This window comes from Colletotrichum truncatum (assembly GCF_014235925.2).
Source record: "Colletotrichum truncatum strain CMES1059 chromosome Unknown Contig_0007, whole genome shotgun sequence".
Lineage (NCBI taxonomy): Eukaryota > Fungi > Ascomycota > Sordariomycetes > Glomerellales > Glomerellaceae > Colletotrichum > Colletotrichum truncatum.
Genome location: NW_027222404.1, coordinates 3367812 through 3388362, shown reverse-complemented (window position 1 = coordinate 3388362; position 20551 = coordinate 3367812). Strand labels below are relative to the sequence as shown.

General features: G+C 51.7%; 5 protein-coding genes across 5 annotated transcripts; 1 reads left to right on the top strand and 4 right to left on the bottom strand.

The window, feature by feature from the left end:
* Positions 1-1081: 1081 nt before the first annotated feature.
* Positions 1082-4718, bottom strand: CTRU02_211351 (argininosuccinate lyase; the record flags this gene model as incomplete). The annotated part of the gene is made up of 6 exons (XM_036720372.2): positions 1082-1998; positions 2060-2395; positions 2459-2556; positions 3174-4296; positions 4349-4564; positions 4664-4718. The coding sequence occupies 6 exons, from the start codon at positions 4716-4718 to the stop codon at positions 1082-1084; spliced, it is 2745 nt and encodes a 914-aa protein (XP_036588115.2).
* A 629-nt stretch (positions 4719-5347) lies between these two features.
* CTRU02_211350 (uncharacterized protein) lies at positions 5348-6139 on the top strand (the record flags this gene model as incomplete). The annotated part of the gene is made up of 4 exons (XM_036720371.1): positions 5348-5458; positions 5517-5816; positions 5901-5962; positions 6019-6139. The coding sequence occupies 4 exons, from the start codon at positions 5348-5350 to the stop codon at positions 6137-6139; spliced, it is 594 nt and encodes a 197-aa protein (XP_036588114.1).
* Positions 6140-11637: 5498 nt separating this feature from the next.
* On the bottom strand, positions 11638-13005 carry CTRU02_211349 (ankyrin repeat protein; the record flags this gene model as incomplete). The annotated part of the gene is made up of 1 exon (XM_036720370.1): positions 11638-13005. One exon carries the CDS (start codon positions 13003-13005, stop codon positions 11638-11640), a length of 1368 nt encoding a protein of 455 aa, XP_036588113.1.
* Positions 13006-15129: 2124 nt separating this feature from the next.
* CTRU02_211348 (dual specificity) lies at positions 15130-16688 on the bottom strand (the record flags this gene model as incomplete). The annotated part of the gene is made up of 2 exons (XM_036720369.1): positions 15130-16363; positions 16453-16688. 2 exons carry the CDS (start codon positions 16686-16688, stop codon positions 15130-15132), a joined length of 1470 nt encoding a protein of 489 aa, XP_036588112.1.
* Positions 16689-18115: 1427 nt separating this feature from the next.
* On the bottom strand, positions 18116-20135 carry CTRU02_211347 (C2H2 finger domain-containing protein; the record flags this gene model as incomplete). The annotated part of the gene is made up of 3 exons (XM_036720368.1): positions 18116-18566; positions 18617-19687; positions 19759-20135. The coding sequence occupies 3 exons, from the start codon at positions 20133-20135 to the stop codon at positions 18116-18118; spliced, it is 1899 nt and encodes a 632-aa protein (XP_036588111.1).
* Positions 20136-20551: the final 416 nt, after the last annotated feature.

The window sequence follows — 20551 nt, the reverse complement described above, 5'->3', positions numbered from 1 at the left end:
TCCTGTCCCAGAGCTTTGAATAATGACGGTTCTCCTTGTGGTTCGTAATGTATACTAGTCTTATCAGGGTCGATGGGATAACATTCGCAACCAGCATACTACTGAATCCGGGTTCAATCTCAACGGCATTTCTCAGTTGCCTTTGCGTTTGAAACTATCTTATTTAAAGTACCCGCGCCAATCCTTAACAGCCATATGACGAAGTCGCATGCCTGGCTACCAATATGTATGCGGATTGAAGAATGCCCACCACAAAACTTAGTGTTGATGCCGATGCCGATGCCATGCTGCGTTAGCCAGGTAGAACTTCTAAATTGAGTGCTGTCAAGCGGCTTCGGTTCCAGGAGCTTGCTTCACTCGCCCAAACGTTGCGGTGAAGTGTCAGCCCACAGGAGACGTCAAGCTCCGTCCATCTGGATGGCTTTACCAGCTTCAAATCCCAGCTCTAATGCAGCAGCACTGAGTGGTGTCATAGGCCTGTTGGTGTGGGTGATCTGTATACAATGAGAGAAGCATGCGTGAATGAAAATCCTTAATACCTACCGGTTACGGCATCAAAACCTAACAAATGTTTGAAAGAGCTCGACAAACACTATAACATCATAACTTTTCGTTGAAGCTCTCATTCTGAGATCCTGTTCAGGCGGTCAACTCCTGTCTTCTATAGTTGCCCTCTTCCACCTCTAGGCATTTGTCGAGTTGTGCTACACCAGGGTCTATAATCTGACCTTCAGTTACTCTCGAGACGCGCAAGGCCACAGTGCCATGCAAAATCAACAAATGCAGCAAACTTTTAAGCAAGGGCTAAGACCGCCTAGAGAGAGTTCGCAAAGATGATCGAATCAGGCTTTTAGCTTATCAAAAGTCGCTATAATGGTATGCTCCTGTAGTATTTTGGGCAACCAGGAAGCGCATCCGTTCGCTGCGTGTTGGCAGAGAACTCTTTACTCCGTCAATGTTTGACAGACACTTATCTTACACTCGATCTATATCATCATACCCTGATTCCAGGCGTCTAATGACCACCGCGTTTGTCGTCTCAACTTTGCTCCACACCATTCGTACAACCAGATAACGCGTCTTATTCCTCTCCTTCATCGTCGTCCATCTCCTCGTCACCATCTCCTTCAGCATCGTCATCGTCATCGTCGTCGTCGTCATCACTGTCAGACCCAGAGCCCTCGCTCTCTCCATCGCTGCCAGGGTCGTAGTCCTCTTCATCTTCATCTTCATCATCCTGAAGCTGTTGTTCTGCCTCAAGATGCGCCTTCGCCAGTTCCGACAAGCCAGTGCCGGCAACAGCGCCGTTCGCAGCGGCCTCGGCGTCCTCGCCCTTTTTCGCTTTCAGGTTTTCCGTAAGCTCCATCTTGGCTTTCCTCTGTTCCGCCATGCTGCGGTCCTGCAGACCGTGACGCTTGACATACGACTCATCAATGCCAGCGTAGTCCTCCTGGTCCAGCATGCCAAACTCAATCTCTTCTGTCGCATCACCTTCGGCGAAGACCTCAACGACCATATTGAATGTCCGTTGCAGAATGTTAGTATAGCTTACGGCAACAATGCGGTCGGTAGGCAGGAACACGAGCGGCTTCTTGAAGCCATACAAGATGCCGTTAGGCAAGAAAAAGAGGTAGCCGTCTTTGGACCCCCGGAAGGCCTTGACGTGTACTGCCTTCTCGTTTGGCCTGTGTGGCTGGCGGACAAGGCTGTGGAACTTGGCTGGATCTGCGGAGACAATCTCCACAGCATTGCCTGCAGAGCTGAGGTGAGTTGTCAGAGCCCAGTCAAAGAGGCTGCGGTACGTGTCTGAGACGGCAGCAGCAGCAGTCGCTTTTGGCCCAGCAATTGTGCCTTGCTTAGGGGGCGTAGAGGGAACGGTGAACACCAGAGCCTCCTTTTCGGGGGCTGTTTTTGTAGGGAGGCAAGTTCCTCGGGGAAACAGGACGTAGTTGTGCTGGACTTGGGTTTTTTCAGGTACAGGCAGGTAGAAGGCGTACTCTAGAGGACATTGTTAGCTTTGAGGTTCTTGTTCCGCCTGAAAATGCCCTTGAGGTCATACCAATATCTTCCCAGGGATAGATGATTCCCTCTACGGGTGTAGTTGTGCCTGGCACACGCGCATAGAGATGATTTGCCGTAAAGCAGAGTTCGTACTTCTTGCGCTGCGGTACCGAAACAGATATCTCTTTGATCTCAAGGAGGACATCCTCGTCCGCCGCATTGCGTGGCCCAGAACTCTTGGATGCGCCTACTGCAGCCGTACCATTTGTCGCCTTGAATCCATTTGTGGGACCACCGTCGACTCGCCTGCGCTTCGATGCCGGCTCTGGTCCGTTGATTTGTTCGTAAACGAAGCTGGCGATGTTGTTGAAAAGTGCGACCCGATCGGGAGTGTCTAGAATAACCAATAGTCAGTATGTCTTCGCTAAAAGCTGCTCAATTGCGCCTGAAAGCATACCGGCTGCTTTTTGAATCCCCTTCAAAATGTCTGGCCGCGACTGGAAGACGGCTTCCAACCGCTGGCTATCAAGACCAGCGGACATGACGTAGAGATTTCTGGGAAATCTAGTTTGGATTAATGCGCAGGTTGCCCAAGCGAAATGGGCGAGATGGCAGAGCTGTCGTAAATTATGGGTGAATAAAGCGTCTAATTCCCTTGATAGAAATGATGGTGTTTTTTTAATTTATTTATTTTTAAACGCGACGTCGATGTAATTTTTTGGGCTGTGACGTGAGCTGGACGCACTGAAAGCGCACTGCCCAGAGCCCGTCGTTGGCGCGGGCTTAATTCGGTTAAAGTCCCTTCCCAGTTTTGCTCATCTAACGCCCCCCCTTTTTCCAAGTCACAGCTTGCCACTGAGTCGACCTATCAAACTTACACCGCGAAGAAGAGCTTTTGTAATGTGACATGCGGAAAAATGCTTTTGAGCTAGCTGAACTGTCTCTATCAACACACACACACACACACATAACCTTCCAGGCGTTTTGCATCCAAAGTCTACAGAGTTTTTGATTGATACCCATGTTTTTTGTTTGTAGCCAGTTCCCACACATCCCACCCAGATCTAACCAGTACTCGCTCTCATTAGCCGTTTCCCTTGGCTACCCAGGACGCCCAAAATCATTTTTCTGCCATGAAATACCAGACTTCCAACTAGTATGGAAGAGCTTACTCCAACGAGGCACGCAGGACGGCGATCTGCTCCAGGACGCTGGACCTGCTGGTGCCACCCTTGGCAGCCCTCATCTCGACACTCTTCTCGTAGTTGAATGTCTCGGCAATATCCTCTTCGAAGCGCGCATCAACACCCTTCAACTGCTCATACGACAGCTCGTTCATTGGGATGCCCGTCTTCTCAGACAGGGCGACACAGCGACCAGAGATGTGGTGAGTCTCGCGGAAAGGAACACCCTTACGGACGAGGTAGTCGGCCACATCGGTGGCAAGCATGAAGGGGTCGAGGGCGGCCTTCATCTTCTCAGGCTGAGTGTCGAGGGTTGCAAGAACACCCTCGGCGATCTGAATACTGTCGCTCACCGTCTTGACGTGGTCAAGCATAGGCTCCCAACTCTCTTGAAGGTCCTTGTTGTAGGTGCTAGGGAGACCCTTCTGGGTCATCATGAAACCGGCCATTTGGCCGAAGACACGGCCACTCTTTCCACGAAGAAGCTCCAAGCTGTCGGGGTTCTTCTTTTGGGGCATCAGAGAGCTGCCGGTAGAATAGGCATCGGCCAGGCGGACGAAGCCGAACTCGCCGGATGAGTAGATGATCAAGTCTTCGGACCAGCGCGAGATGTGCTGCATGAGAACCGAACCCCATTGCAGGGTCTCGGTGACGAAGTCACGGTCGGCGACACCGGCCATAGAGTTCCAAAGAAGGCCCTCAAAGCCGAGCTCCGTCGACATAGCCTCACGATCAATGTTAAAGGGGTTTCCAGCCAGAGCACCGCAGCCCAAGGGGTTCCTGTTGACGCGCTTGATGACCTCACGAAGACGCTCCAGGTCGTTGACGAAAGCCATGCCGTAGGAGAGCATCCAGTGACTCCAGCGAACGGGCTGAGCGCGCTGCAGATGGGTGTAGCCAGGCATGATATAGTCGATCTCCTTCTCAGCACGGTCAGCGGTGACCCTCAGGAAGCTGATCAGGTGGCCCTCGAGCTTGCGAAGCTCGTCGCGGAGCCACATGCGCATGTCGCAAACGACCTGCTCGTTGCGGCTGCGGCCGGTGTGAAGTTTACCGGCGATATCCTTGCCAATAATCTCGCCGAGCCTGCGCTCGTTGGCAGTGTGGATGTCTTTGCCCAAGTTAGTAAGTGTGTTGTCGATGCTGTTTGGGAGCAAGCATACCCTCATCGCCCTGAACGATCTTGAAGCTGCCGTTCTCCCACTCCTTCTCAACCTCGAGAAGGCCCCTCTCGATTTCCTGAAACTCGTGTTGGGTCAGAATACCGTTGGTGTGGTTTGCGCGGGCGAAGGCGATGCTGCCGTAAATGTCCTGCTTGTAGAGGAGCTTATCGAAGTGAATGCTCTCGTTGTACTGCTCCATGAGGGGATCGAGGCCACCTATATCTGGTCAGATCTGGACAAGCAATTCGGCCTAGCAATCATGCAATGACAACCTCATTGTAGCTCAACATCAAGGAGGGGCAGCCATGAACATACCGGTAAAGCGACCTCCCCACAGCTTGTTCTCAGCCGGTTTTGAGCCCGAAGCCATTGTGACAGTTGTACTCGAGGGTTTGTTGGATAGAGTAGTTTTTCCAATTGGTAGAGGTGCTCAAAGCAAACCGAAGGAATGAGAAAATTTGGTCAAAGTATGTCAAGAAAGAGTGACTCAATTGACTTCTTGGACTAAATTGTGCTGTTCAAAGAGAGGGGGAGTCAGAGAGCATTGCAAGGTTCTTGAGTCATCTGTACCCGCAAAATTTTAATTATCGGAGCTCTTGTCGGAGACGAAAAAGCTCAGCCTTGCCTTATCTATGACCTTATCGCAAGCTAAGGGAGCTTTGACCACCGGAACGGCTCAGATTTCCCCTGAAAGCCCGACGTCACAGTGGAGGTCGTGCCAATTCAACTTTAACTGATTCGACGTCTTCCAACCCCACGATTTCCATCCTCTCCAATTCCACCGCCTAAGGCCGGGGCGTCCCTTGCCCCCACCAATACTTGCTATTGTCTACTCGGCACCGCTACCATCACGAACATTCCCATCGGTTCCGGCGCGTTCTTGGGCATTGTCCTTGATGCCTACTTCCTTCTAGCGATACAAGTTCTTCGGCCTGTTTCTCTGTACATCGTCCAAAACACTTCTGCAAGTTCCGGCCCAGGCCACCGCTCGTCAACGCCATGTCGTTCGCAAACGTCTATACTCACCGTAAAGTCGCCGAGAATGCTGCCAAGGGCTGCGATGTCTGTTATCGCGCCACTAGTAGCGTTCTTGTCGCGGAAGAGAAGAAAGTAAATCAAATCCTCCTGGCTCTTTGTCATTGTTCGTCGCTATTGCTAACCAATCAAGGACTTCTTCTACGTCTGTCCTAGTCACTTGAAGGACAAGAACTTCTGCTCTCCCATCATCGATAAAGAAGCCGCCGAAGCCAAGAAGAAGAAGGAATTAGAAGAAGAGATTGAGCGTGTCAAAAAAGAATACGAGGAGAAGCAGAAGAAGAAGAAAGAGAAGGACGCGAAAGACAAGGACGCTGACAAGGAAAAGGAGAAAGAGAAAGATAAAGATAAAGACAATGACAATGACAAGAGCAAGGACGAAAAGAAGGCTGAAGACGAGAAGAAAACTGATGACGCTAAATCCACCGACAAGGTATGTTTGCTCTGAGTTGTTGGATGCTGGAGTAGACTCCCGACCGGGACTTCTATTCGGGGGCTTTGACTAATGGGCCATCAGGATGGAGCCGGCACATCAACCCCGTCTACGGATGATGAACCTCGCGTCTTTGCACTTCATAAGTAGGTGACTCTAGGACACTTATCCGTATCGAGCGACGTTAACCGCGAGCCCCTAGGAACTTTTATGGAATGCGCCTTGAGAAAAAGCGCCAGCTGGAGATTGCGAAGAGAAATCGGGAGCGACTTCAGCAGCCCAGTTTCTTCCCATCAGTCCCTAAGGGTGCACCAGGTAGCTGAAGAACCTGTTGCCTGAGACCATAGGTACGGTGTCGCATGAGTAGACTAGAGCATCTCACGATGCCATTCACTTTCCAACAACGTCATTCGCCTAACCCCACTTACCAGCAACATGTTCAAACTAATGTAAGGCCCCCCTTCATTTTATCTCCGCTTGAGGGCCTGAATCACTACTGCGCCAAGAAGTCGGAAGGATATTCCTCCCCTATCAGGCATAATGTACCATGTGCTCCCTTATCAAACCGACCACGGCTACCATCCGTTTTGGCTCGGAGCAGCGTTGGGACATTACATCCTACCAGAACGGGTTCCGCTATCCGAGGGCGCGCCTCTGATTGGCTCAGCTACGTGTGTTCGGATAGACGGTGTGCTAGACAATATTGCTTGTATGCAACGTCAGACGACCTGCAGTAGCCCTAATGGGCTGCTGGTACGGTGCGGGAGCACGAGCTGCCGTTCCAAGGTGCAGTTCCGTCAACATCCCTGCTGGAGATCGTGGGTGTGTCATTATGGTGACTGGCCAACTCTGCCAACAGCCTGACTAGGGACTCTTTGAGAGATCCAGGGCTTCGATCTCATGCAGATGGTCGTGGCCTTCACACTAATTCAAGCCTTATTCCGAATATTTGCCGCACTATCCTGAAGTCGCGAGAATTTGTCTACATTAATCGTACAGGAGAACCTCAACTGTGATTTTCTTACGTCGATGCCCGCTATTGCTACCGCTTCCTGAGGACACTCACCTTGAAAACCTGTACTTCCCCTCAGCGTACCATTTCGCAGGGGATATGGATCGTGTTACTCATGAGCCAGAACCACAAGCGACGGGCACGGCCCGAGCTCATCAGCCTCTGCTGTCCCTCAAAGCGACGGCCTCGGCTATCTACGCCTCCTATACCGCCTTGTACGCCATATACGCCCTAGTTTTCTACTTACTGCGTACAAACTTAGGCAAAGTAATCCATGGTTATTGCTGAGTGCAACCACAGGAGATTGGCAAACCGCCCCTCACTTATGCCCAAAGATTTTCCAGCCATCATGCCTCCTGCCATCTAGCTCCCGTGTCGGGCTTAGTGCTGACCATGCTTACGCTGCTGGGCGACCTCTGCATGAGTCCCACGCTCAACGAATGAGAAACGGTTTAAAATCACGGACCACACTGCATTGAGATGGCCAAGACAGAAAACTGCGGATGAATATGATTGATCGTGGTGTTTTGCAATTTGAAGGTCTCCAACAGCATACATGCGGCCGTCACGTTTTGCGCGAGATATGCAGCGGATGCCACCCTGTACCGCCACCTCACGCGGACATGGCATGGAGCGGTATTCCCAGCCTCTACACCAAGTCCAGGATGTCCTGCTGTTGGTCAGCATTATTGACCCTCAGAGCCAAGCGGACCAGGTATCCAGCCGGGCTGAGTGGTTTTTTGTTTTTTTCCCGGGAAACGAGGTTAGCGCTACGCGGGGTGGCCATCGCCAGGTCAGTTTCATAGACCCTTGGTCCTCGGAAAGCGCACTTTCGTGCCACAGGGCCGAAACCATGCGACCGCATCCCAGAGAAGCTTAGGGCTGACCTTAGGTATCGGCTCCGCGTGCTCCCCCCTTGTCAATCGGACGGTGATCAATCGAACTGCCTTTAGCATCGCGGCTGCGAAACAAGCCATTTTTAGCACTCAGTCCCGAAACTGTGGCGTATACGGAGTCTTCCGTTGCCTCGGATAATGCAGTGGTCTGTTCTATAATTGCTTTTCAAACACCTGCCAGCGTCTTCTCAGTTTTGAGGCCTACGAGGTCTGGCCAGCTGTCTTGCGGCCGATCCATTGCTTAATTATTCTGGTTGATGAGAAAACGTCAGCACTCTGAGGCGCAAAGCACTAAGCCTGTCGATAAGTCCGGTAGGTAGGCTTCGTGATGCCAGTTGCACACGTCACCAAACATGCGATGGTCAACATGAACGAAGGAAGTGTATCAAATGGAAAGCTTCAATTGTTGGTCACGATGATGCATACGAGTTTCCTATTGCAATACAAAAACCGTTCTACCGGACAGACGGTGATCATCGGCGAAGATGCGACTAGGCATCATCAGGTGACTCATCTTTACAAAGTACCTAACGTTTTGTGGGGTAACAAACGCAACTTTGCTGGGTATTTCTCCGTTTAGAGCCTCCAGTGCGGCACGTACCTCTTCGGTAAAAGGACTTTGGGAAAGCTTTCTCAATGGGGGCCACTGCGGCTGGGCAACAAAAGTCTCAAGAATGGAGTTAATGGAGTTTGTAACCCATGTAAGAACGCGTTCCTAGTCTGCCTCGGGCGGCCGCCGCAGACTTGCAGCAAGTGCTGACAGGCCGTGGACACCAAACAAGAAAAAAAAAGCAAAATGCGGTCGGCAAAGAAGGAAAAAATTGGAGTTTTTGCCTATTACCAGCCGTTAGCCGAGTTGCTGTCTCTTTTCAGAAACACTCCGAAACGGAGGCGAGCTGAGTCTAGGAGGCAACTTGGTGTGACCAGGCTACTGATACACACCACATATCCAATGTTGTGTCTGGTATGGAGAGGTCAGAAGTTTGACAGGCGGCGGCACTATGCCGATTAGCCTCACGCTAGTCTCCAGCAATGGCGTCTCACGGTATCACTACTCTCGTCACGTCAGAACTACGCCATGCGACAGTCCACTTTGAGTGATTGAGCTCTCATCAGCACGCCCGACTTGAGGTTAGCTTCACCGGGGCGAGATAACTGCTGTTCTTTCCAGATCAGACCGTCAGCAACACGCGATGCCGGACAGTTTCGACCGTCCTGGAAGTTCTCGACAAATATGATCACACAGCAACATAATCGCTGACGCATGGGTTTTCCAAGGCCAATGAGAGAGTGACAGCCTTACGGTATGGTGGTGGTCCAGATATGGTTTCCATTCGAGGAAGTCTTGCGCTGTGGCTTGTGTCATCTTTACTCTCATGAGCTTTCCCTGTAAATCTTGGGTAAGCTGAGAACTCGAACAATACAGGCTTCCCTTGAATTCCAATAATGGCACCTTACTGAAACCCAGCCGTTCTAAAAAGGTCTAGTAGTAGCACCAGGCCAAGGCAGTGGTAGGGCGCCACACTCACGTCTTATGGGAAATGCTTTTCTCCATATGCTCTCAGGCGACGATCAGCGATCAGATAAAAGAAGTTGTTTCCGCATCGGAGGCTTAATTGGCTAATGAACAGAAGCGAGCCACCAACCCCCCTTCCAACGAGCAGTTTCCCCTCCCACATCCAAGGGGCCCATTTGAAGGGGACAGAAGTCACTTCTCAACGTCTAGGATAAAGATACTTCTCCGACTCCTCATGGAAGTACCCAACGCAAGCCAGGGTTATAGAGGGGGGGGGGGGGGGGGGGGGGGGTGGTTGTCAGGATCTTAGCGGCTTTAGTTCCACACACCACGGGGTAACACTTGGCTTGACAAGCTCGCCCCGTGGGCGTGAAGGTAATGTGATGGCGCCATGGTCTGGTGGAAGGCTGGAGAGGAGGGAGTAGTGTCCTGCGTGTGGCTTAACGTGGATGAACGATCTGTCCATGCTGCCGCCGCTGCATGGTGAAAATTCTTCTATGCCCCCCTTCTTGTTCCTGCCGGCACACAAAGTTGAAGATCACTTATTTTAGCTTCCTAGGCACAGCCGGGTATGATGCGACAGCGACGCGATGGACGATCATTGTCTCCCTGCCGGCAAGTAAACAAGGAAACCCTCGCTTGGGTTCTTCAAGCCTGTTCGGACTCTTCGTTCAATGCCTTCAATGATGAGAAGCCATCGACTTAGGGCTGAATATGCCTCTTGTCTTCTAGCTCCCGGGTAATGTCACCTCAAATCGGGACACAGGGCATGGAGCTTGGGCATGGATGCCAGATGATGCTCCTTCCTAGCAGCTTCTGTTTAGTGCCCGGGAGTTGATGTTAGTGCCGGCGAGCGATGCCTTCTTTGCTGCGAACCCATTGGACAGACGGACCAAGCTGTTAAACAGAGTGTGGGGAATCACGACAGGGTTGCAGAAACCGGGTGTCCGTATGGAGAGGGTTACGCAAGAATCCAACAGAGCGTTCAGATGATATCCACGAAAGACGTCTACGTTCAAGCACAATGAACACCAGCTAGCGCGACTTCTTCTTTCCTAATCACTACAATCTTCCATGCGCATTGCTGTAATTTTTGACCGAGTTTCATCCAACTCTTTGTGGGTTCTGCTTACGACGCGGGGCTTGTCGCCGACGGCGGGCATTGGCTACGTCGGACTTGCGGCCTGGGCGATCTCGGGTGCGGACAAATTGTGGCGTCCGGAGCGTCATCAGCTGACTCTGAACGCTGTGTTTTGCATTTCATTCTCTAAAACGGGCTTGAGAGGCTGGCTTGTCTGTTGGTGTGGGCTGGGAATTTCGTTTTTGCTGATCTCTGTGGCTTCAACCAAGGCATTTCTCCTTGAAACCAAGTGGAAAATCCCCGCTTCCACTGCTCCCCGGACTGTCAGCATAATGGGGCTTCTGGATTGTTTTCCTTGTCATGTACTTCGCTCTCGGCTTATTTGATATTGCTCAAGAGGGTCAGATTGAAGCAGTGACATGTCATCCCATCCCCATGCCCGTGACAAGTGCGGGATACCCAAGGTACTTAGTATGATGCATTACCTATTGACTTCAAGGCGGGGGTAAGGGTGGGAAACTCTACGCGGAGGATCTTTGGCGAGAGGGAAGGAAGGCATCCTACCTTGATGAGCCAAGATCGAGATCCACTTCATCGGCGAACACACAATCTTACGTGAGAACTCTCTTGTGTTTTACCGAGGGCCTGATAGTATCCGTGTGTTAAGCTGAGCCGCGTTTAGGAAATGCGATGACGTGGTTTTTTTTATATTGCAACAGATCAGCAAACCGACCTCTTACTTCTTTATTCGGATAAAGGGCTTAAACGTGATATCGTGTGATGTGGCTGCTGACCGAGATTTTCGTGGTCAGTCGCATGGCGTACTCGGCGATGATGGTTACTCGGCCCGGGGAACAACTTCCCCGAGCCTAGCGCCATGTTTGATTTTGCCAAGAGCAAACCGATGCCGGCGTCTGAAAGTAGTATACGGTTTGTGAAGGTGTAGGCTATTATGAACTGTTGTGGTCTATTTATGGGGAAAGATTGATAAGCTTTCGCAGATAGGCTATTATCAAGCCTGGGATCATGAAAGCATGCGGCAACCATTGTTCAGCTTTTAGCAATTCCAATCGTCAAATGGGAACGTAACGTGAGAATCGTTTGGTTGTCTAGTAACGTCATGTGAAACAATGTAACTCTTGCAAAGTAGAAAAGACTCTTACGAGGTTCTTTCCGATATGTTATGGTACATGACGCAGACGGCTCTTACAGTGAGTCAATACCTCAACCTAAAATTTTGCCGTGAAACAGAAATATACGCCCAGTATACGCCAAGTCCCCTTCTAAGTAGCTCCTGATAGCGCCTCATTGTAAAATCAGATATTTCTATGCCCGTTATGTTTCACCAGGTTTCTCGCCTCATGAAGAGCCAAATCAAGTTCGTTAGCTTGTGTTTCACTTAGTCTAGACCGATAACGAATCAAATCATGGTCTGGTATAGTTGATCCATGTCTGGCAAGCAACACGGCGACTTTGAACTTGTCGTTGGTTATTGTAGCCGTCTCCAAGCATAAGTCCAGTGGTGACAGGCCCCGCGTGTTTCGTATATCGATATTAGCTCCGTTTTGGATGAGAGTCGTAAGCATTCGCTCATCTTTCTGCCCCGCTGTTCTGAACCTAGACAAGAGGTGATGGTGCACTGCCGTGTTTCCAGTCACATCCACCACGTCCGGATCGACCTCCACCCCCTTCAAGAGATACTCTGTGACTTGAAAGTTTTCGTAAGCAGCAGCTTGGTGAAGCGCATGAAGCGCGACCCCTTTGTGAGTAATCAACGATGATCCCGCCTCGACCAGTGCCGTCACCATCCTCAAAATCCTGTCTTGGCCCCCAAACCCCCGGGTTCCGAGTAAAAAGTACAACGCATTTGCCCCGGTAGGACTCAGTTCTGGCCGGAAACCCATCGTAGACTGTAGCGCCTCGCAGGGAAAACTGGCATTGTATTCGTCGCAAAAGTCTTCCACGTACCGCAAGGACCCGTAGTTGCCAGCATCAAGCACATGATGGACCGTCGCCCTCTTGTTAGCGTCGGCCCCGCGGCTCAGTAGCTGCACAAGTATCTCTTGCCGGCCACAGATCGCAGCCCAGTGGAGCGCCCCTAGATCGAGCCTTCTAGGCTCCCTCCACCAAACCTGATATTCACACTTCTCGCAGTTCCGGAAACACTCATTCGTCCACTGCAGCGGCATGGTATGATCGTCTGCGTCGGCATCGGCCCCGTGCTCCAGCGCCAAGCTTACAGCTCGCTCATTGCCCTCTTTGGCCGCGATCAACAATGCAGAGGCGTGATTCCTCTGCGCGTCACGACGGTATAGCACGGGCGTCACCAGCTCGTAAAGCTCGCGGCATGTAGCAGCAAGATTGGCCACGTCCCGCCAGACGTCGAAGCGGGGCTGCATGCAAAAGGGGCAGATCTTGTCCGTCTCATAGGGCAGACAGGAGGACTCCCAGTACTTTTCGTAACCAAGGGAGACCTCTTTTGCGTGGATGTCAAATAGGGCGTCAACAATACAAAGAATGATTTCGGAGGGAAGACGACGGGTGAGGCCCGGCGCGCCAGGCTTGGCAAGCGCATGATGGTAGACGGGGCGTTGCTTTGCGGCGCCGTAGAGGGGGACGTGACTCCATATACAAGGACATCCGAAGAGGGCGGGCACCTTTTCTGATGACGTAGAAGACGCCATGCCCGATGATGATGTCAGTCGTCGTGAGGTCGTTGTATGTTATAAGGTAGGTTGTGAGGAGGCTGACTTGGGTGTGGCTATGTGGCGTCTGATTAAACACTTCGGAGATATCGGGGAAATTGTACAAGATCGATCAATCCCAGCTACGATGCAACATTCATTACCAAATCTTTGTAAGGCTGAAGTTGTGCAACTGGGGCGCCAATGATTGTGGGGTGAGATCAGAGTGAGTGAAGTAGAGAAAGGAGATTGGGTCGACACAGAATCTCAACAGTTGTCTTTTTTTTTTTTTTTTTTCACCTGTCCCAAGAGTCATTGACGGAAATTTTCTCGTCTCACCTTTCCGACCCCTATTTTATTTTTGACAGTCTCAGGGGTAGGCCTGTTTGTCATCCAAAGTTTCGAAGGGCCAGAATTGGTGTCACTTAACGACTTGAGTTGAAGGGGCATTCCTTGCTTGAAGCATGGCGCATTGCTGCTTACTCATTCATAACCTCAGTTGTTACCCAGCGACTTCTAGGTCCGCCGTTCTTGGATTCTACGGAGCCTGCGGACCTTTACAAATTAAAGACTCCTGGTTCAGCTACAGGCTTTAAATTTATCCGTTGTTTATTCGCGAGGGGTCGTGCTTGGCGATATGATGACACGAGGTGATACAATTTAAACACAATCAAGCTCAATCTACTTTATAGGTGCAGCCCACCTCGACTTACCAAATTACTCCAAACCGAGGAAGACATGGGGTGAAAAACTCAAATGAATTAAAAGCGGTTGGCATGGGCGTTTATATTTGCTCTAGGTGACAAGCTTGCGAGAGCCGTTGAAGCTGATTGGTTCGGATGTTGAAGTGCTCTTTTTCGTGTAAAGATGCTCTATCTCTCAACATTTGATCGATATAATGAAGTAAACATCCCTTGTGAGTTGATTATCTTAGATTTCAGGTACTCTTGAACTGCTTTTCTTTAATGACTATCAAGGTTCATGAAAGTGCAGTATATAGACTTTCATTTCTCAGACCTTTTTTTCAATATTTGGGTGTAAATGTATCCAAAGTAATTAAACGTGGTTACCTGCAGATGTTAGAACCGCGCCTCATTACCAAATCTCAGTTGACAAATCAAATCCCAGTATCGTGTGAAAAGGATTACTCATTCGCTGGGATACCAGAATAGGAAATAGTACTAGAAGCTTTAAAGTTCCTTGGGGCTTATCAAGAATTCCCCATTACGCACATGAATGTAACCCAGGTGAGAACAGCAAACTTCCGTTTCCGAAGATGCCGAATCGGCTCCCTTGCAAGCGGGAGCGAACCAAGGACATCCATGACGAAGGCCCAAAAAGAACCAATGCAGTAAAGCGAAGAAGTTTCTGCCTCTTTTCTGTTGCCCGAAGGGGGGTGGGTTACGCCCTGCTGCTGCAGGCATCCGGTGCAACAAGTGGTCCAGGGGTGCAAAGAAAATGGATGCCTAAACGCACCCTGCGGCTTACGGCAGAAGCCTGGGATAAGGCACACACTTGCTCTGTGATGCGCAGGCTGGACTGTTGGTGCTAGCTGATCGGGGAGAAACAAAGTCCAAAAAAGTTTCTCATACTGCGCAAAACACGACAAGAGTAGAGCCAATCCCAGTACCCTGCCGGATTACGGAGCAGGCTGTTTGCGTCTGAGTGCAGGTAGCCAACATGATGCCGTTGGACGTGATCACCAACCCGCTCGATTTGTGTCAGGAGAGCTGGGCGAGGTATCACACCATGATGGATTCATCGTATCGGAATCCCGCTACTGTGTCCATGCAAGTGTTTGTTTAGGCGACATGGCCACCACTCGCCTCGGGACGACTGCAGCTGGGCCTTTGTCGTGTAACCTATGGCATTCATTCCCTGATCAACCGTTCCTCGGAAAGATACGAAAATGGAAGAAGTTGTTGAACGCACATAATCTTAGCGTTGTTTATCCTTCGTCTTTGTATGAACCAGAGTCTTTGTACCCCAATATACGACCGCATCTCACGGCTCTCGTCGTCGTGTGTAGCCATAACCCCCCCATGCAAATCCCCAAACTCCAAGTAACACTACGCCCAGCCGGTCCTCAACTTACCCCCCCCCCAAAGGATCGAGCCGTCCTACCTAGAGCCGCCCAGTCCCAGGAGGCATCCGGATACCCAGTGAAGCCATTCCCTTGGGTCCCGTAACCCTAGCTGCAACCTCATCCACCCGTGCCTTCTGCAGACTGAAGCCAGGCGTAACCCACCCGCCACAGTTGCACCTAAACCCCCTCCAACTATACCTGCCGACAGCCGCGCCGCACTTCCCGTTGGGGCAACTCAACCGCCCCTCGAGATCACCCTTCTCTAGCTCATCCCTCATCCAGCTCAGCGGCTCAACGAACAAGTGCCCGCACGCCTGGGCGCCGGGCTTACCTTCCGGTTCGTGGTCCAGCACGAACCTTGGCGTAGCAAGTGTCCGGCGGCACTTCTTACACCGGAGCTCCTTGCCCTGAACTTGGTCATCACCCCCCTTTGCCTCCTCGTCCTCGAACCGTAGTCGCGAGGGGGCCTGGCCCGCGGCGACACTCTCATCGATCTCCCTCTGGAAAGCCCAGCGCTGGTAGATGGGATGCGATTCGACGTCATCGGGGCAGCCCATAGCCCACCACATCTCGAGCTGCTGCATGAAACCGGGGTTCGGCTCGGCGATCTCACGGGTTTTGCGCACCCACTTCACCGCTGCCTCAACAGCCGCAGTCGACCGCTCTTTGATCGCCGCGGCAGCCTTGTCGTCGAGCTTCTGTGTCGCCGAAGACTTCTGTACCTCGGCGGTGGACGCGGCGGAGCGTCCGAAGCGGGATGGGTACTTCCAAAGCAGGTACGCCACGACGACGCTCACGGAACGAGACTTGCCCATCGCGCAGTGTACGAAGACAGCGCCTGGCGAGCTCCCACCCGCCCTCTCGGCCGCGGGCCGGAGCTTCAGGTCCTTGAATTCCGGCACGGGCGTAATCGCATCCTGATCCTCCGACTCCGATGACGACGCCTCCTGGTCACGTTCAACAGCCTTCTTCAACTTCTTGACCTTTGCTTGGAAATTCTTCTCTCGCGTCTCTTCATCCTCCTGGGGCGTCTCCTCGACATTGTCGGGATAAAGCGCGTTCTCAATAAAGCGCACCGCCTGGGGTAGGTGAATAAGCAGGTCGGAATCCTCTACATCATCAATGTCGATGACCAAGTGCTTGTAACTCTTGCCGTAGTTCTCCCAGGTATCCGTCTCACTCTTCAGACCGGCGGGGTCGAAACGCAAGACAGAGAGAATGTGGGAGATGTTACGCTCCTGGAGGGCTGACGGCCGGCGAAGAGCCCAGATGCTGTTCTGCATGTCAGCGGAATGGACCCCCGGATCAAGAGACGTCTGAGACGGAACAAGGGTATGTATAGAGGAAAAGCCAAGGCTCACCCGCCGACGTAGAGCTCCTCCTTCCCATCAATACGGTTCAGCGCCATTTCAACGCAGCTTTTCCTGATGAGCTGGTGTAAAGCCTCAGCTTGTTCAGAGCCGCTCAAGTCTTCAAAGGAAATCCCTCCTCGGTTGTTCAGCGATTCCGCGCAGTGGCGCTGTTGCCTGACCTCACTCGGTACCTCGACCTCCTTGCACGTCGTCACGTTCGTATCCGAGATTTGACCAGGGCCCATGGAACGACGTCGTTGACAAAAAGTACGTAAATCGCTAAAACAAAAAGGACGTAAAGCTTGTGGGCACCTTTTCTCTGTTGCTTTTGCCTAGCGTCGTACTCTACTACGGTGAGTGAATGACGCAGTCGAATCAGCCACTTAAAAACCTCAAAGGAAGTGAGTGTTTCTGTTCCAACTTCTTGGCCCAGTACCAGAAAGAAAAGTACCAAAAAAAAATCAAAAAAAAATCGCCGTCTCCGAAAAGAGTCACGTCCCCACTTCTTTTTTCTCCTCCCCCTCACCGTTAGCTAAGGTCAAGGTTAGAGGCTTTAGGCAGGTGGTCAGGCCCTTGAACCCCCCTCGCTAATGTGGGAAGGAAGTCCAGCACTCGCAGGACAGGCGGAGATGCAGTTTCCCCCTCACTGCCCCTCACCAGGGCCTTTATCCGCTAACCGGCCCCGCCAAATGCATCGCTTTTCGTTTCTTTTTGGGGAGGGAGGGGGATTTTTTTTTTCTCCCAATTCTCATTCGCCACATTTCTCTCAACTGCTCGTAGGGCTGAAATCATGTGACGCCTGATGGCCTCACTCATTATGATGAAGCAAAAGAATGAGGACTAATGGAGATCACGTTGGTTTCCTGCGCTACTCCTTACTGAGCAGTCAGTTTAACCTACATGTCGTTATGATCATGACTTTGCCAACATGAATGTCAGATGTCACAAGTTCTCACAAGGGGGACATGGCACAGTTTGCTCGAGTATTCGTTTGAAGGCACAGCAGAAAATGATCCTGAAGACAGTTGGATTTGTAATACGCTCATATTTTCTTTCCCAATTCGTTTGTTTCTCAGAGCCCGTACAAAATACAAAGCCTGGCGAACTTGCCGCCAAGCGTTTACACCTCTAGTGCTGTCGTGTCATCATGTCGCTTCCCCAGTTCTGTACGGCCCAACAATGCCTGGTATACCCTCCAAATGAAAACGCGCGCAACTAGACAACCTCCGTCACAATATATATCCTGGTGCCTGAAAGCGCCCAATCTGCAACAACCAGTACTCCGAAAGCTCCAAAATGGCAGACATCAACCTGTGGATGCCAACCAGATGCTTGACTCAGCTGCTTTTGAATTTTGATTGCCCAGGCTGTCGACGAACTGTCCTGTTCCCAGCCAAGAGCGGGTATTATTTTTCCATCCATCAAGTCGAATAAACGAAATAAAACCAGACGTGATGTGGCCATCTCTCAAAATGCTAATCCAACATCGCTTGTAGCCGTTGCCGAATCACAGAGCCTCTTGTTCGTGTTATCCAAAGCAGTGGATGATTTCACCATCACAACTCGATAGTAAATCTTATCCCAAGCCCGACAATCCCACCACTCGACCCCAAAGGAGTTTGCAGCGATCAGGAATCATTCCTCGGGTCTGCGAGGGAACTTCATTGACCATCTACCTAGGTGTAGGGTCCTCGTCCAGCATGCAAGCATTCTCCAGCATGTTGGTCCATTTGCCGCTGGTTCCAGCATGACTGTGCTTGAGATGTTGCCGGAAATGGTCTGCACGGTAAAACTTCTTGCTGGCGTTGCATTCTCTGAACTTGTGAACCTCTTGGAGATGGCGGATGCGCTCTTCCCAGTCCTGATCCGTAGCGTGGCGGGGCGCGGTAGCTCCAGGGCCTCTGCCGCTTCGGGGAAACTCTTCGCCACAGTAACCACACGAATCAGCCTCACCTGGGCGGTTGGTGCTGTCGTGGAAGGCGCGGTCGTAACTATGCAGAGCCGAGCAGCTCCAGCTATGTCTGCGGACGTGGAGACTGTTCTGATGACGCTCCGCCTCATTCTTGTTCTTGAATCGGTTACCACAGAATGAACATTCATACTGCTTCTCTGCCTCATGTGCGCTACGTCACTTTAGTTGTGTACCAACAATTTGGGAAGCATGCCAACTTACGCTAGTTCTTCAGCTGTCTCGAACTTCTTTGGCTTTTTGGGACAGCAATCACACATAAAGAAGCCTGAAATCTTGGTGCTGCCAGGCTTGCTGACCTCAGCGAGTTTACGGGGAGAGGCGAGTGGCCGACTGTCGCTGATGTTCCGTTGGTGTGGTGCACGGGAAAGGGATCCCCGAGGGGAATGATTTAACGACATCGACGCACTGTAGGGCGAGCTGCAGCTAGGATCGGTACCATTGGGGGAGATACCACCGGGTGACAAACCACCAGGGGATATGCGTCCATACGATGTACCCAAGCTAGCGATGCTGCCAGTGAGCAGAGAAAGGTTCGAGCTATACGAGCCAGCACGCCCGCTTGAAGATACTGATGAAACAGAGCCCTGTGGGATGGCGCTGAGACGGGGCGTAGGAGACCCCCTTGAATTGCCATCCCGTCGACGCATCAAATCGCTCTGGCTCGTGAAAGCCATTGGAACATTGTCGTCGGGGTCAGCAGATGCGCGACGCTTTGTCCCTGCACCATCGTAATGGGCTCGCAAGGGGTCCTCAATGCGCAGTCTCTTCATCGAGTTGGTCTCCTCCATCTCCATGTCTTCAACTTCGTAGCTGTGTGATGATGCATCGTCGCTGTTGTTCCTCCTCGATCTCTGCGGCGGCGACCTGTCAAGGTCTGAGCGGGGCGAGCGGTAATCTTGGCTTAAATGGTAAGGCTGGCTTCTGGGAGAAGGCGACACAGCAGAGTGTGGGGTTTGGGTATATCTATCGGGAGAATCCAACACATTCGTCTTCAGGTGGTACGGCAGATTTGTCGTAGGAAGTGAAAGCTGAGGCCCCCGCTGTTCCCCGGACAGTCTCCTCGAGAATGGATCAGTAGCAGAGGCACTAGAGGCGCTTAGCAGAGACACGCTCGGTCTATTGTCAAAAGTCTTGAGCGGGTCAAGCTTCTTCTTCATGTCGGTGAAGGCATCGGCGCCAGATTGGAACTGGAACTTGTTGTGGTGTAGCCCAAACCCTGCTGAAATACTAGGCAGGGAGCATTCGGATCTGGAATAGGGTTTGATTAGAGATGGGAGGTTCGGTGGCAAGATGACTGGCAGTAGCTTCGTCAAATAGAGACTGCCTATTAGCCTGTTACTTACCTGGACGAGGCCGAGCCCATGCTCGCGTATCCTTCATCTCGTTCGTGTCTGTACCCAGCTCTCTTGTAGTTTGGGCGGTCGTCGAAGCTGCTCAGACTTTCATAGCCACTGTGTTCTCGAGGGCTGTAGGAGGACGGTTCACGGTGATAGTGTCTGGGTTCCTGTGGATGCATATGGCTGTCTTGCTCAAATGGCATTCGTGGAGGCGGTAGTGGAGGAGGCGCGTTGACTCTGTCTGTAGACCCGGGAATTGATACGGCAACTGACGAGGAGTACAAGCTAAATGGATCCGATCGGTCGGAGGATCTGGGGTTAGAAGAATCTATAAGGATGCTGGGGAGACCCGCAGGTTCCCTGTATCGTGATGGCGCCTCCATGATGTCGGCGAGTATCTGTGCAATGCCAGCTGAGAATTTCTGACAAAGTTACAGCTGAAGCGGAGAGCCACAAGGTTTATAGTGACAGAGGGACGGGCGTCATGAGTGATACGCCAGGGGGAAAAAAATAAGAAGAATTGAGATCGCGACGGGATACGAGATGTATCCGAGGCTAAGGCGGTGGTCTTGCAGGCGGTGGGTGGCAATGACAAGTCGGGTTCGCCGTTGGTTGGGGACGGGAGCCAATGCCAATGCAGGTCGAGGATGTTTTTGTCTCGCTTGTCGGTCTCCCACGCAGCGGACAATAAAAGGCGAGACACACAGACGGGACGGAGGGAAAGGAGCCGGCGCGGATTGGAATGAGAGTCTGAAGACGAAGTCGTGGTGTTGTAGAGGTGTAGGCGAGCCCGGCGATC